Here is a 13,536-nt window from a genome sequence, read left to right as displayed (position 1 = left end):
TAGATTGTAGATTAAATTGCAGAATTGACAGTTGCTATGAACTTGTTTGGGTGCACTCTTTGATAAAAGAGAAACATTGAACAAGTGTCAAAATTACAAAACATTTAACACAAGATGAATCAATTATAAAAAGAGACATAATATTGCAAATATGCAAATAAAAAGTCAAATGTATCTAGTATCAATATTATTACATTAAAGTGCCAGTGCCAAATTACCAAATGAGGAGTCGCAATAATTTTGGACATAAGCTCAACGATACCAAAACTAAAGTTGCATTCATGTAGGCATGGATGCCTACAAACCACAAAGAGACACATACCGTCCACAAAGATATGCAAAATGACTACAAAGATACATAAAACAACCACAAATAGACACAAAGCAAATGCAAAGAGACAAAGTGACCATAAAGAGACACAAAAGACCACAAAGAGACACAAAACCACAGAAAGATGTGTAACAAACCACAAAGATAGATATTAAAAAAGATAACACGCAAAACAACAACAAAAATAGGGGAGGGGAGGGGGGGGCTTTGCATGTGGGGCCCAGGGGCCCATTGTCTCATAATCCGCCCATGCATGTGGGCCACCTTAATTCATGAAGTTGTTTAATGTCCACATTTACCACCAGAAAATAAACACTTTTTGAGTTCCATCTTTTGGCGTTTGGATTTTGGTCCCTCTTTTGTGTCAAGTATAGATTGACTCATAACAAATCAAAGATAACATGCAGCAAAGGTAATGAGCCAGACTCGCCATGGCATTATGCAGAAATTGTGTGCCTTGGCCCCCGGACCTGCTTTGTTTTATACTGCTTTATAACAGTCATGTGATTTAGTAGCTTTAAACTGATGGTTCCCAGACAGCAGGCAAGCCTTCAGTTTATCCAAGCGGTCGCTATTGCACACGTAATATTTCATAGCTGGATAACTATCCAGTCATGGAAACTTCCTCGGCTCCTTAAATCTTGATAAATATTGTCCACTTTACATGTCAGCAGCCTGTATCAACAGTGCAGTTTCGCCAGATGATGTCAGGGAGTTCTAGGTTACATTTACTTTAGACTGACAGACTGCATCTTCTACATAAACCCTGAGCTGGAAATAGAGCTAATTTGCCAATTGTTTTTTCATCATCATATTGTTATACATAAAGGGTCATGCTGCATTCTTTGTGCATACATCTAAAAAGAGCCTGTAGTTTGAACATATCACAGTCTTCCCACCTTGGAATAATGCATGAACACTCCCACACAAGACTTTGTAGTCATTTTGTGTCTGTAGTCGTAAAGTGTCATTTTTGTCGTTTTGTGGTTACTTTGTTTTCTTTCTGTGTCTGTTTTTGTTTTTGTTTTTTTCTTTTTGTGGTCATTTTGTGAGTCTTTGTGTTTGTTTTGTGTCTCTTTGCTGTCGTTTTGTGTTTTACCCCTTTTTGGAGTTTTTTGTGTCTCTTTGCAGGTGCTTTGCATCTCTTTGTGGTCATTTTAAATCTCTTCATGGTCGGTGTGTGTCTCTTCGAGTAACATTCTGCAGGTGAAGGCCAGGGTCGCCCTGACACTTTAGACCCATAGCCCTGTGCCTAGTAGCCCATCCATACTAACTGTATACAGCATATACTAATCTTTTAGCATCCTGTTTTTTTTGCTGTTAGTACACAAGAAATCAACATACTTCATACTCATACTTTAATTTAAGTAAGGGTTTGGATATTCTGCCCACCTCTGATGATGTATGAGCACAAGTAAAAACGTAGTAGAAATTAATTGTATATAGCAGAATTAAGATACACCAAAATGTAAAATATTTATTAACAAACTGCTGACAAAAATGACTAAGAATCAATAAAGGAAAACACAATAAAATACTCCGCATTACACTTGAGTTTCTTTACAGTGACATGCAAACGGATCATGACGGCATGTTTTCAAATTGATTTCAAGTAGACAGGAATGCTCTGTAGAACTGTTATGACTGTAAATGAAACTGAAAATTTTCAACTCATCAACTCAGAACTACAAACCCAGTCTAGTAACTGCATTGCTTAACAGCCTGAGGCATATGTTGAATATGTATGTGTGTGTGTGTGTGTGTGTGTGTGTGTGTGTGTGTGTGTGTGTGTGTGTTTATGTGTGTGCTAGCTGCGCGGCTTCTGCATCCTCAGTGGGCTGAAGAACGGGTGCCATAGTGCCTCCTCCAGGGTGATCCGTCTATAGACGTCGTACTCCAACATGCAGCCGATCAGGTCAAACAGCTGACTCTCCTCTTCGCTCTTCTTGCGCAGGGACTGCTGAGAAACAGACAGTTACTCTGAGTTTCTGCTGCTACCTCATGGCTACAGCTGATTGGCTGATCTATGTACCTTGAGAGGTATACAGTGTTTCCAGATGTATTCGTCAGAGGAGCTCGGCTCGTCCCAGTTCAGACGCCCGTTGTGCACGTAATGCTGCTTTCTTCACACAATACAGCACATACACATGGGTCATTCGGTAGTTAGTTGCAAGTAAGATAGACTTACATCCTCACCGCCAGCACTCAATTTCAAGTCACATTTGCAGCCGTGGAGAGCATATTAAGAAAAAGGCATAAACAGATAACCTGTGGTGCTTTCAGTCATAAGAAGGAAACACCCATCACCATGGAAACTGATGGAAACAATGCTCACGGCTGCTATGTTTTGTTGTTTCCCTGCAGGCACACAATCCTCTAAATTAGTCTAAACAAACACTATGTAAAGATTTTTTATGTGATTGTAGCATATTTTAAACTTTTCGGCAGACAAAAACGTTACATGTTTTTGGACTGATAAGTACAAATTTTGCACGACATAAGTGGATAGAAACACAGGCAATTGTGCTATATTTGAATAGAAACTTGTCTTATGGGTTGCATTTAGGCTTCTCATCTCAGTGTTAGAGGTAGGGAGGAAGTGCAATTCCAGGGTACAGTTAATGTTAGGGCAGAAGTGATCAGTTAAGGTACCAAATAAGGATGCCTCCTAGATGCCTCCACAACTGTAGGGCTGACCCAGATCACTTCCTAACTGGCCTGGGAGAACTTTGGGAGCCAGGAAGGATCTTTCTAGAGAAATGGATAGTTGGGCTAGTCTGCTCGCCCTTATATATGTGTCCTGTATACCTGGTCTGTTTCAGCAGGTGGGGGGGAATCGGTCCCAGGATTTTCTCCATCATGGCCAGATGTTCTTTACTGTCATGGGTCTGAAACAACAGACAGGCAGGGGAAAAAAATAGAATTATTTCTGTGTGTGTGTGTGTGTGTGTGTGTGTGTGTGTGTGTGTGTGTGTGTGTGTGTGTGTGTGTGTTGCGTGTGTGTGTACCTGGAAGAGTGTACGTCCCAGGTAAAACTCCATTAGGACGCAGCCCAAACTCCAAACGTCACAAGACTGGTTCCAGCCCAGATCTGTGCACAAACACAGAGTTTAAACATAGATCATTTGACATGCAAATTTAGTTTGTGTGTGTGTGTGTGTGTGTGTGTGTGTGTGTCTGTGTGTGTGTATACCCAGTATGACCTCTGGAGCTCGGTAATGGCGTGTTGATACCTCGGATTCATGGTCTTCGTGGTCAAATTTTGCGGTGCCAAAATCCACCACTTTCACATCGAAACTCCTCAGTTTCCTCTCCTCACACTCCTGTAAACACACACACACACACACACACACACACACACACACACACATACACACACACACACACACACACACACACACACACACACACACACACATGTAAACATCCTTCACTACTTGACAAACCTTGAAATGAGAGCATTACATGTATTATTTGTTTTTTTACGAACTTTTACCATCACATCGTTGTACTCCAGGTCATAGTCAGCGCAGACAAACAGGATGTTCTCTGGCTTCAGGTCTGTGTGGGTCAGTTTGTTACGATGCAGGACTGTGAGACACACAAAAACATTGAGCATTGAGCTAAACAGTTGGTGACACTAATTCTCCAGTCAGGTGCCAATAAACCATTGCAGAAGAAGAAGGTGCAATGAGATTACATAATTAAAAGAGCACCAGTCAAACCTCATAATGTGGAAAATATGAAGTGTTTAAGATATTTATGTTTTTACCAATATATTACAGTAAACATGCAGTATGGAACTTTTGTTCCCCCCCTCTGGCAGTGAGAGTAATTACACAAATACTGTCAACACATGCTTAGGTGAGCTCGCTGCATCTCCACCGCCCCCAGGAGCGATCTCTTCAAGTCCTTGCGTGCAAATAAGGGCAGAGGGAAAGAAAAGGCAGAGTGATGGAGTCGTCAGATAAGATCATAATATCTGCCCTTGGTCCCTGCTCTTCTGTCATTGCTCTCCCAACAAGGAAAAGCTACACCAATTGTGATCCGTGTTTGTCCTCACCGTTGATCGTTTCTTTTTTTGATTGTAAGCCTTCCTTTCAACCCAGAGTTTCTTTTTTTATCTGCAGCATCCACTCCAGATTCCAGATAAGTTTTGCCTATTAAGACACCTATTAGGATTATCCGCTGTACTCCTGGCTGTTGCTCCGTCGCTATCATCTCTCAGATATATTTTTTCCTTAGTTCTCCACCATCAAAAGTTATCAATAATGACAAGATCACGGGTCAAAGGTCACACATGGCTGGTAGAAAGAAGCTAACACACAAACTTGACTCACAGCAGACGGCTCTGAAGATCTGGAATGCCATTTGTCTGATCTGCTCCACATTGAACGGCAGGAACTTGTTCTGTCGGAGAAATTCAAAGGTGCTGAGGCCGAGCAGCTCAAACACGATGCAGATGTGACCGTTATGCTCAAACCAGTTCAGCATCCTCACACAGGCACTGGCAGGAAAGAGTCAATGATCCATAAACATAAGGCATAGCTTTTGTGTTAGCCCATAGCTAATACAAGGACATGATAGATAAAATTGAATGGTTTTAAAGGAGAAATTCACCCCCCAGGATTTACGGGACTGCTGCAGCTACACTTACAATCTGTTGTCATCATCCAGGATGTTGATCTCCTCCAGCACTGCGATCTCAGACCTCGCTACTTCACGGAAAGACTCAATGTTCCTCACAATCTTCACAGCCACATGGTCCTTTCTGTTGAAACATGTGTACACAGACATGCAGAAAAAAATACTGCAAGTACTGAAAAGTAACTGCACTTATACCACAAAAATGAATTCTTCTGCAGTTTACATGATGATTAAACTGTTTCTGGTTTCAGGCTGTTGGCTAATACATCAGGATATTGTCATGCAGGCTGTTCTTATTCACTGTTCATACTTATACTTTCCTATTTAATTAATATATAACCCACGTAATCATGCAGCCAGGACATGTAGGGCTGCCTCTAAGGAAGTCAGGCAACGTAGTATAACAAGTCCGCATAGGGAGGAGGTATGGATGGATGGATCAGTCAAAAAAACTTAACTTAGCATACTTAACCACTGCATGTACAGTATGTGAGTTAAGCAACAAACATACTTATCTGAACCTAAACCATGATCTTTTCCTAAACCTAGCCAAGTAGTTTTGTTGCCTAAACAGGTTCTGCACTGCAGAGGCTCGCACAAGTGTACTGATCGCTTGTGCTGCTGGACATTCGTAGGATACGAAAAAGTGGGCACATTGTTTCGTAAGATATCATACGACATGAGGATATGTTGCATCATGGTGGATGGAGACCAAAAAAAAAGTCCTACGATACAGATTTGAATCTGAGAAACTTATCACAAGCAGTATATCCTTTAGTTAGAAGGTCAAGGTTCAATCAGCATGCAGGCTTACTTGTCTCTATCAATACACTCCACAACCTTTCCAAAGGCTCCTACTCCCAGTGTGGATACCACCTCATCTGGGAAAGACAGACAGACAGACAGACATTTAATTGGTTTAACAGTGTCAGCAGCAATGTCTTAAAAGGCAAATGTAAATGCAAAACAATTTGAGAATATTTCTATTTCTATTCACAAAAGGAGGCCAAAAATATATTATTCCTATCTTGAAGGAGAAGTGGATTGTAGGATTTAAGGAGATCTATTGGCCACAATGGAATAAAAAATGTCACAAGTGTATAATCACCTGAAAGGCACTGACCTCGAATGGCTATGGTTAGATGGCTGAGGTCTAGGGTTATCATTTACACACCACCCTTCCACAGAGCCCGCCATGTTACACTGCCATATTTCTACAGTGGCCCAGAACAGCCAAACCAAACACTGGCTCTAGAGAGGGCTTTCACGTTTTTACCTGAAGCCACTGTAGGTTCTACTACACGCTTAGAAAGGGAGGGGTGATGTAAGTGGTATTACGTAAGGCAGCACAGTGGCCCAATGGTTAGCACTGTGGCCTCACAGCAAGAAGGTAGTGGGCCTTTCTGTGTGGAGTTTGCATGTTCTCCCCGTGTCTGTTTTCTCTGGGTGCTCCATTTCCCCCACCACTAAAATCATGTTCCCCTCCCTCTCTACCAAGCTGATGTGTGGTGAGCGTCTGGCGTCGTAAGGCTGCCATGCATCACCCAGGTGGGTGCTACACATTGGTGGTGGTAGAGAGTAGTCCCCCCCCCCCCCACACCCCTGAAGCGCATTGAGTGTCTATGATAAAGCGCTATATAACATTTTATGAATTATTATTATTATTATTATGATTATTATTATTATTATTATTGTTATTGTTATTATGTTGGTTGCAAACCCCGCGGCTAGATGCCACTAAATCCTACACACTGCTCCTTTAAATATGAAAATCTTTCAAAAACATCAAAGCTATGACAAGGACAAGACAAAGGCTGGTGTCGAGTACATCTTTCTTTCATCACAAGACCGATGTGATAGTCCAGGTGTCCCTCTTCGTTGTCCTCGCAGCTCTTTTCTATGTGACTCTTCTTCACTCCATCATCATCAGCAGTGACAGCCATGTCACCAGGAAAAGCACATTCAAGCTGGAGCGAGTTGTCTTCAGGCTGAGTTTAGTGTTGACACATGCCACAAACGGAAGACGAAGTGATGGGGTGTGCATGGTGACACACAGGTCGACAAGACATATGGACAAGACAGTGCAAGAGAAAGCCAGGGTGACAATTTGAAACACGTTAGTTTCCAATGGGTGACAGTTTGAACTTAAATCACACCAAAGAAGAGCAAGGAAAGCAGGGAAAGTTCACTTCTGACCTCAGATAAAACCAAATCAAGTGTCAAGAACCCCCAAAAAAGAATTCAAAGATGAAATCATATAAGAAATAAGGGAGTCAGATTTTATGGTAATGAATTTGTCCCTCTATAGAAAGCTCTCACAATATCTAGCAAACAGTTGAACAAAATAAAAAAAAAATTAAAAGATTTAGTCCCATATTTTTGGCTACTCTAGTTTTATAGCTGATGTGTCTACCTGAAGTCCAAACAACACTTATTTACCAATGATCTGGGAAATATTTCCATCCAAACTGTGACAAAAGATCAAAATGAGAGGAGGATAAACAGCAGGAAGAGAGTCGTACCGAGTTGCCAGTTTCTAAGGAGCTGCCGGGTGTCCTCTGGTTGAATCTTCCAGTCTTTCTGTCAGCATGAACGTCTGTTTTGGGGTCATCACCATCTACCAGCAGAAAGAAAGACAGAGAGTTGATTTACTGCTGCGTGAGTACATTTGATAGATATTAGATATTACTGTATACTTATTTGATGAGATTGTTTGTTAAAATCAGACAGGCTGTTGCTAATGAAGAGGTAAACAGCAGAGCTTATGTTCAATTTTCTTATTTTCTTGCAGTATAACTGAACGGGCATGATTTCCAAAACTCCTTTTAACTGTCACCCTAAGATGAATAATAATGAGCAGATATGGGTTAGGTATGAGCAGTTAATGTACAGAAACAGTGGACTATTTACAATGTTTTACTGTTTTCTTCTCATACACATACTACTTGTTGAAGTGTCCTTGAGTAAGACGCACCTACATAGCCTACTGACTCAGTGTGAGCTGCACTAGACATAAATATAAGTAAAAAAAAATAAGAAAGAAAATAAGGTTACCGCTCCAAGACCCGTATACGTTGTCTTTCTTGCCCATAGTACTGCTCTACACACTGTGCTCTGTAACCCCAATGTGCTCCCTCTGCTCCAGCCTTTGGAGGTCTGGTGAATACTGAACATATAAGAAGAAGAAACACACAGGCAGACAAGGCTTACAGTAAGTAAGTACCAAAGTTGCAGGAATGCGTAAAACATGGACAGACAACATTGCTATTGTATAGATTCGTGGTTGTAATGACAAAGTTCCCCTCAGTATGCTAACGGTAATGTTTTTCTATATCTCAGTGGCATTGGGATTTATTCTCTGGGCACCAAAATGGCACAGAAATCCATCAAATAATGATCAAGATACTGGATTAAATTGGACCAACAGACTCAACGACTGTCCTTGCCTATTCCCAACCTTAGTTAAGAAGACAAATAAATGCATTCCTTGAATATCAAAACTCGATTAACATCATGCTGTTCCATACGCTTACAACCAAAGTGCTTCTACAAATATTTAGAGGGAGCATTATGACTTACGAGATCTGTTGCGGCACTTGAATGGATCCTAAAGGTTACAAACTCTTCATTGTCTTCCTCTGGTATTTTTCTGTTCTCTGCTGTTCTGCCACACTTTGTAAAGGTGGAAACGTTTAAATTGAAACAAAATCAATTCAATTTAAATGTCTCATTTGGCTGCAGAGAAAGGTGCAGAAACACTGCTCTTCCTCTGTCCTCTGCCTGGTATTCAAACCCTCCCTCCTCTACTGCCCTTGATCTACAGGGACAACAATTTCTCTGTCTCCTTCAACCCCTGTTTCCAAAGCTATACATAGTGCTACATCCTCCAACCTACAAACCTATTGGTGTCTCTATCCCCTGGGTCTATCGCTATCTTTCCCTGGCCTTTAGGAAAAGGCTTAGTTACGACCCCCCAGCCAGCAGGTCAAGTTCCAGAGGGGCGAGGAGATAACATGAAACTATAATAGTCCCTGTGGGGAAACTAGGTTTTTAAAGCAGTCATCAGATATGGCAAAATTAAATAGAATATAATGTTTACAGTATTATATCAACAGGACATAGAAATACATGAACGAAGCAACGATGACATGACATTCATGTGATTTGATTTAAAGTTAGCTATTATTAAAATATGCAACTTCTGAAGACTCACAATTTTACGAACAGTTCTCAAATATGTAGTTTCATTTTTAAAAGGGCTAGGCAATTTTTTTATTCAGCTGGGCACTGTAGTTTTTAGCAAACATTACTCAAAGAGGAGTGAATACTGCATAATGGACTATATATATTTTCAGCATATAGTGCTCGAGCAGCAGGGCAGCGTACTGTATGTACTATGTGCTCAAAATAAACTAGTGTGACCATGGCCATGAAGGAACATGTCACTCAATGCAACAGTCATGGCTCACATATGTGTTTTTCATAGTTTTAAGACAAACAATGGACACTGGCACAGATGTATGAGCCATGTCAAGCTTTGGATACACAGGCAATACTTGTAGTAGAATCAAATCAGTGTTGGTTTTAGTCTGAAGAAAAATATAGCGTATGGTCAGACATATCTTATGAACTCTGTCTTTTAATTCAGGTAAATCAGGTTTTCAACTAGAGATTGACATCTTGACAACATGTCTACAAGCTTACAGTTTGCTTCTAGTAAATCGTCATGCCATGAAAACCTCTCTCTCTGCCCCTCCCTGTCACCTCTTCCACAAATAGCATACATGCCATTCACAGTGGGGGTTTCTCTCTCCCTCCACATTATTTCTTATTCATCTTTTCATCACCTCTTCCACTCCTGCAGTATATTTATCTTATTATTATTTTTTTTTGTTACCATTGCAACAGATGTTAAATGTCAATGCCACCTACAACTTGCAGAAAATGCCAGATTTGCAAATTCCTATTTATTTATTTTCCAATAAGTGAAAGTAAGGAATTAGCAAGAATTTTCCTTTCAAATGAAATAAATAGTTTGTAATTTTTTGTAATGCTTTTTAAAATATATAACCTGTTTTTTTACTGTGCTGTTATTGAAATATTTTGATCTTTTGGTTGAATGGCCTATAATTCAGAGGGGCTTTGCTTTTTATAGCCGACGATGTGAGTGTTAAACCATGCGTCACGGCTCAGCTGTCTCTGATCGACTGTAAATCCACGCTGAGGACGACTCACTCCTGCTGACAACATGCAAGACCGTTGTCACTCACTTAAGATCCTCTAACACTCACTACTCACCAACCACTGACCGGAGTGGAGAAGTGCATACAACTTGCAAAACAAGGGAGACCAATACAAGCCACCAATAGACATGATGTGTCTAGAACTAGTTCACAGAAATGCTTTAAATTCTGGACTACCTGGCACATGGAGCTAGGCCTTCTCTGCAAATCGTTTGTGTGGTATTCTTCAGGAATCAATGCTTGCCTATAATGTTTCGGTTTTATAGAGTGGAAATGAGGAAAGAGCCTTATCATCATTATTACCAGCAGGTCAAACTTTTCACTTATCTAGTCAAATATCTCAACAAGATACATTGGTTTTGTACAGTTATCTATGGTTCCCAAATGATTTATCCAAATTACTTCTAGGGATCCCCTGACTTTTTTCTCTAGCACCACCATAGGATTTACATTTGGTTTTGAGTGATATGTCTCAGCAAGTATTGCCTGTATGGGATTGCCATGAAATGTGGTTTACACATTTATGTTCCCCCAAGGATAAATTGTGGTCGCACTTTATTTGAATTGTAATAACTTTGGTGATCCCTTAACTTTTTAACTAGCTCCATCATCCGGTCAGAATTATAATTTGTATAGTTTCAAATTGTCCAACACTTTCATGTATTACCAAAACTGATGACATTCCTATCAGGCTCAGCTGTACTTAGTGCTAATTAGTAAATGTTAGCACACTAAACTAACGTGGAAACAAGTTTTAAACCTTCTAGGTTTCTAGGTAAGCTCCACTTACAGAGCCTCTAGCACCCCTTTAGAGACTCTTAAAGTGCCCATATTATGAAGAAATCACTTTTTCTGGGATTTGGGGTGTTATTTTGTGTCTCTGGTGCTTCCACACACATACAAACTTTCAAAAAAATCCATCCATGCTGTTTAGAGTGAGATACGGTTTCTGAATGTGTCCTGCCTTCAGTCTCTGGGTGAGCTGTTCAAAATCGGCACGGCTTGTGACGTCACAAGCCGAAACGAGCAGGCTAACCGCAACCATTAGCTCGTAGTGTTAGCATGCTAACGCTATGGCTAACGCTAGCATGCTAACGCTAGCATGCTACCTCGTTCTCAATAGCAAAGCACTACTACAACACACACAAGTTCACCATAATCTACAAAAGAACTACTTACATGTGCGCCCTCATTTAGAAGTCTCCCAGCTAATCCTGCCTTGTAACTGACCGAAGTTGTAGAAACAGCCTTTTTTTTACTGTCTATGGAGCTAGCTAGCTGACATGATCTACATCTGAGCTACTGGGCATGTGCAGTGCAATCAAAGATAGTACAGAAGAAGAAGAAGAAGAAAAGAGGTCTCACTCTGTAGCTAAAACAGAGACCAGGTGAAAAGAGGATCTGCAGCAGTGAGAGAGAGCACTGCAGTACAACACAAATATGGTGTTTTTTGAAAATTAAACCATGTAAACTTATTCTGGTACAACCTTAAAATACAATTATGAACCTGAAAATGAGCATAATATGGCTGCTTTAAGCCCCCTTTCAGACACTGGAACCCTGAATTTATCCAGACTTACCTGGAGGAGCTGTATGTGAGAATGCACATTTTTGAATCAGTTGAACCGGGCATTAAACAGACTTTACCCTGCAAGCTCCCGAGTACAAAGTCTGTGTAATGTCCAAGTGAGCCCATGTGTGAATAGAGCAGGTCACTGTCTGGAGAATTCACAGCGAGCAAGTGTGTTGATGACGTTTGAATCATATCATTTCTACAATTTCTTTCTATGCTGCAATCATAACACAGTTCTGCAACATAGCTGCCAAATTTTAAACTGATTGGATTGCTTTTATCCAAAAGGTTCCACAATACAGAACATCACATTGTAGCTCTCCGATTTAGGTGTGTCTCTTACTGGTTGATTCATTATTGACTTCTCTCCTGATGTTTCACAGAGTTGTAACTTTTCCCTTTAGCTCCATTTTATTTTACCTTTTCATTCCATGTCTATGCATCAATATGTTTTAAGACATGGTTTTCTTGATCTGCAGTATGTAAAGTGTGCTGCTAGAACTCTCAGCCACACTCTTTTTCTTTCATAATTGTTGTTGTCTGTGTTACTGTCTTTTTTCTATTGTTTCCCACCATGAAAACATGAACTCTGGTTTTAACAAATAACTAAAGCCTACAATTCTACTAAGGACAGTTTTTCTTGCTCTGGACCCAAGTGTAGGACAACTGACAGTGTGAAATCACTCTCCTCGTGCCCTTCTGATTCTTAAAGCTTTGGCGCTACTTTAAATGGTATGTGATCAAATTCAATCCAGATGGTTGAGATAGGTGACTGATACCTTTAATTGAAGGGGATTATTCAGCCCTATCAGTTTTAAATAACAGTTAATCTGATACGGCTTAAAATACACTTAGATGAAATCTAACAACAGCCCACATAGCTCGAACAATGAACACTATGCCTAACCACACATAAGAGCTGCACTAATTAATGGAGCATGCCAATGATACCGAAACACAGAAACTGATTTGGTCTTATTACAATCCGAGCAAAAGCAGCTATAATATACTTGTTTATAACTGAAAGTTTTGAATATTGGCACGAAAATCAATTACTGCCAACTCCCTGTTGATGCAATGTCAGGTTCCTGCTCTGGACTTGCATCGCTGTGTTTAGTGAAAGTGTTTTTTTTGCTTACCTGACTTCCCAATTGAAGCTGTGACGTCCTCTGCTTCTCCTCCTCTCCGGCTTGCTGCTGTTTGGTCTCCTGTTGGTCTGTTTAAGAAACTTTCCCTCCTCTTCTTTATCTTCTCCCTACCAATCTGCAAACACTTGTTGCCACACTGCATAGCTGCCAAACAAGGAGAGAGAGAAATGGCGTCCGTGCAATAAAACATTATGTCCCACAGAAAACCAAGACGTGAACATTCCTGCGCACTTCTAGGTTGTAAAATCCTCAGCCAGCTGCAGTGAAAAGGGACACGGGGAGCTGCTCTAGCCTCGACCCCTGGCCTGACCCAACAGGGGTTCTTCTTTCATCCCGCAGGAGAAAACATAGTGTACTGTGTCTGATTTGGCACTGTTGATGCAAAATGATGCAGGAGATTGTATGATGGAGGAACATAGTTTTTAATGGAAGTTAAACGTACATCACGTGGGTGCAAGGTTATTACAAAAACAGTGTCAATGAAGAAAAGTTAACACCTGTACACTCCAAAAAAACATAATGTGAACACAGGGTCATCACAGTTCATATCAGAGCCAGGTACATAACTGTTGGTCCTACACTGTTGTATGTTGT

The 13,536-nt window shown here is 40.6% G+C and overlaps 1 protein-coding gene across 7 annotated transcripts; it reads right to left on the bottom strand.

Moving 5' to 3' along the window:
• Nucleotides 1-1,795: 1,795 nt before the first annotated feature.
• On the bottom strand, nucleotides 1,796-13,299 carry LOC116056120 (dual specificity protein kinase CLK4-like). 7 transcript variants are annotated; one of them, XM_031308256.2, is made up of 13 exons: nucleotides 12,934-13,295; nucleotides 8,033-8,144; nucleotides 7,501-7,595; nucleotides 6,807-6,966; nucleotides 5,793-5,859; nucleotides 4,989-5,102; nucleotides 4,672-4,838; nucleotides 3,828-3,922; nucleotides 3,525-3,654; nucleotides 3,340-3,422; nucleotides 3,140-3,219; nucleotides 2,364-2,454; nucleotides 1,796-2,291 (listed from the first exon to the last, which is right to left on the bottom strand). In XM_031308256.2, the coding sequence occupies exons 2-13, from the start codon at nucleotides 8,067-8,069 to the stop codon at nucleotides 2,139-2,141; spliced, it is 1,272 nt and encodes a 423-aa protein (XP_031164116.1). In that variant the 5' UTR covers nucleotides 8,070-8,144; nucleotides 12,934-13,295; the 3' UTR covers nucleotides 1,796-2,138. The 7 variants fall into 7 exon arrangements, 6 of the variants coding, with proteins under 6 accessions (XP_031164116.1, XP_035846920.1, XP_031164114.1 ...); XM_035991027.1 differs by lacking the exon at nucleotides 12,934-13,295 and adding an exon at nucleotides 8,558-8,719; XM_031308254.2 differs by lacking the exon at nucleotides 8,033-8,144 and having other exon boundaries at nucleotides 12,934-13,297.
• Nucleotides 13,300-13,536: the final 237 nt, after the last annotated feature.

Source organism: Sander lucioperca, chromosome 13 (genome assembly GCF_008315115.2).
Source record: "Sander lucioperca isolate FBNREF2018 chromosome 13, SLUC_FBN_1.2, whole genome shotgun sequence".
Classification (NCBI taxonomy): Eukaryota; Metazoa; Chordata; class Actinopteri; order Perciformes; family Percidae; genus Sander; species Sander lucioperca.
This window is presented reverse-complemented; position numbering and strand designations above follow the sequence as displayed.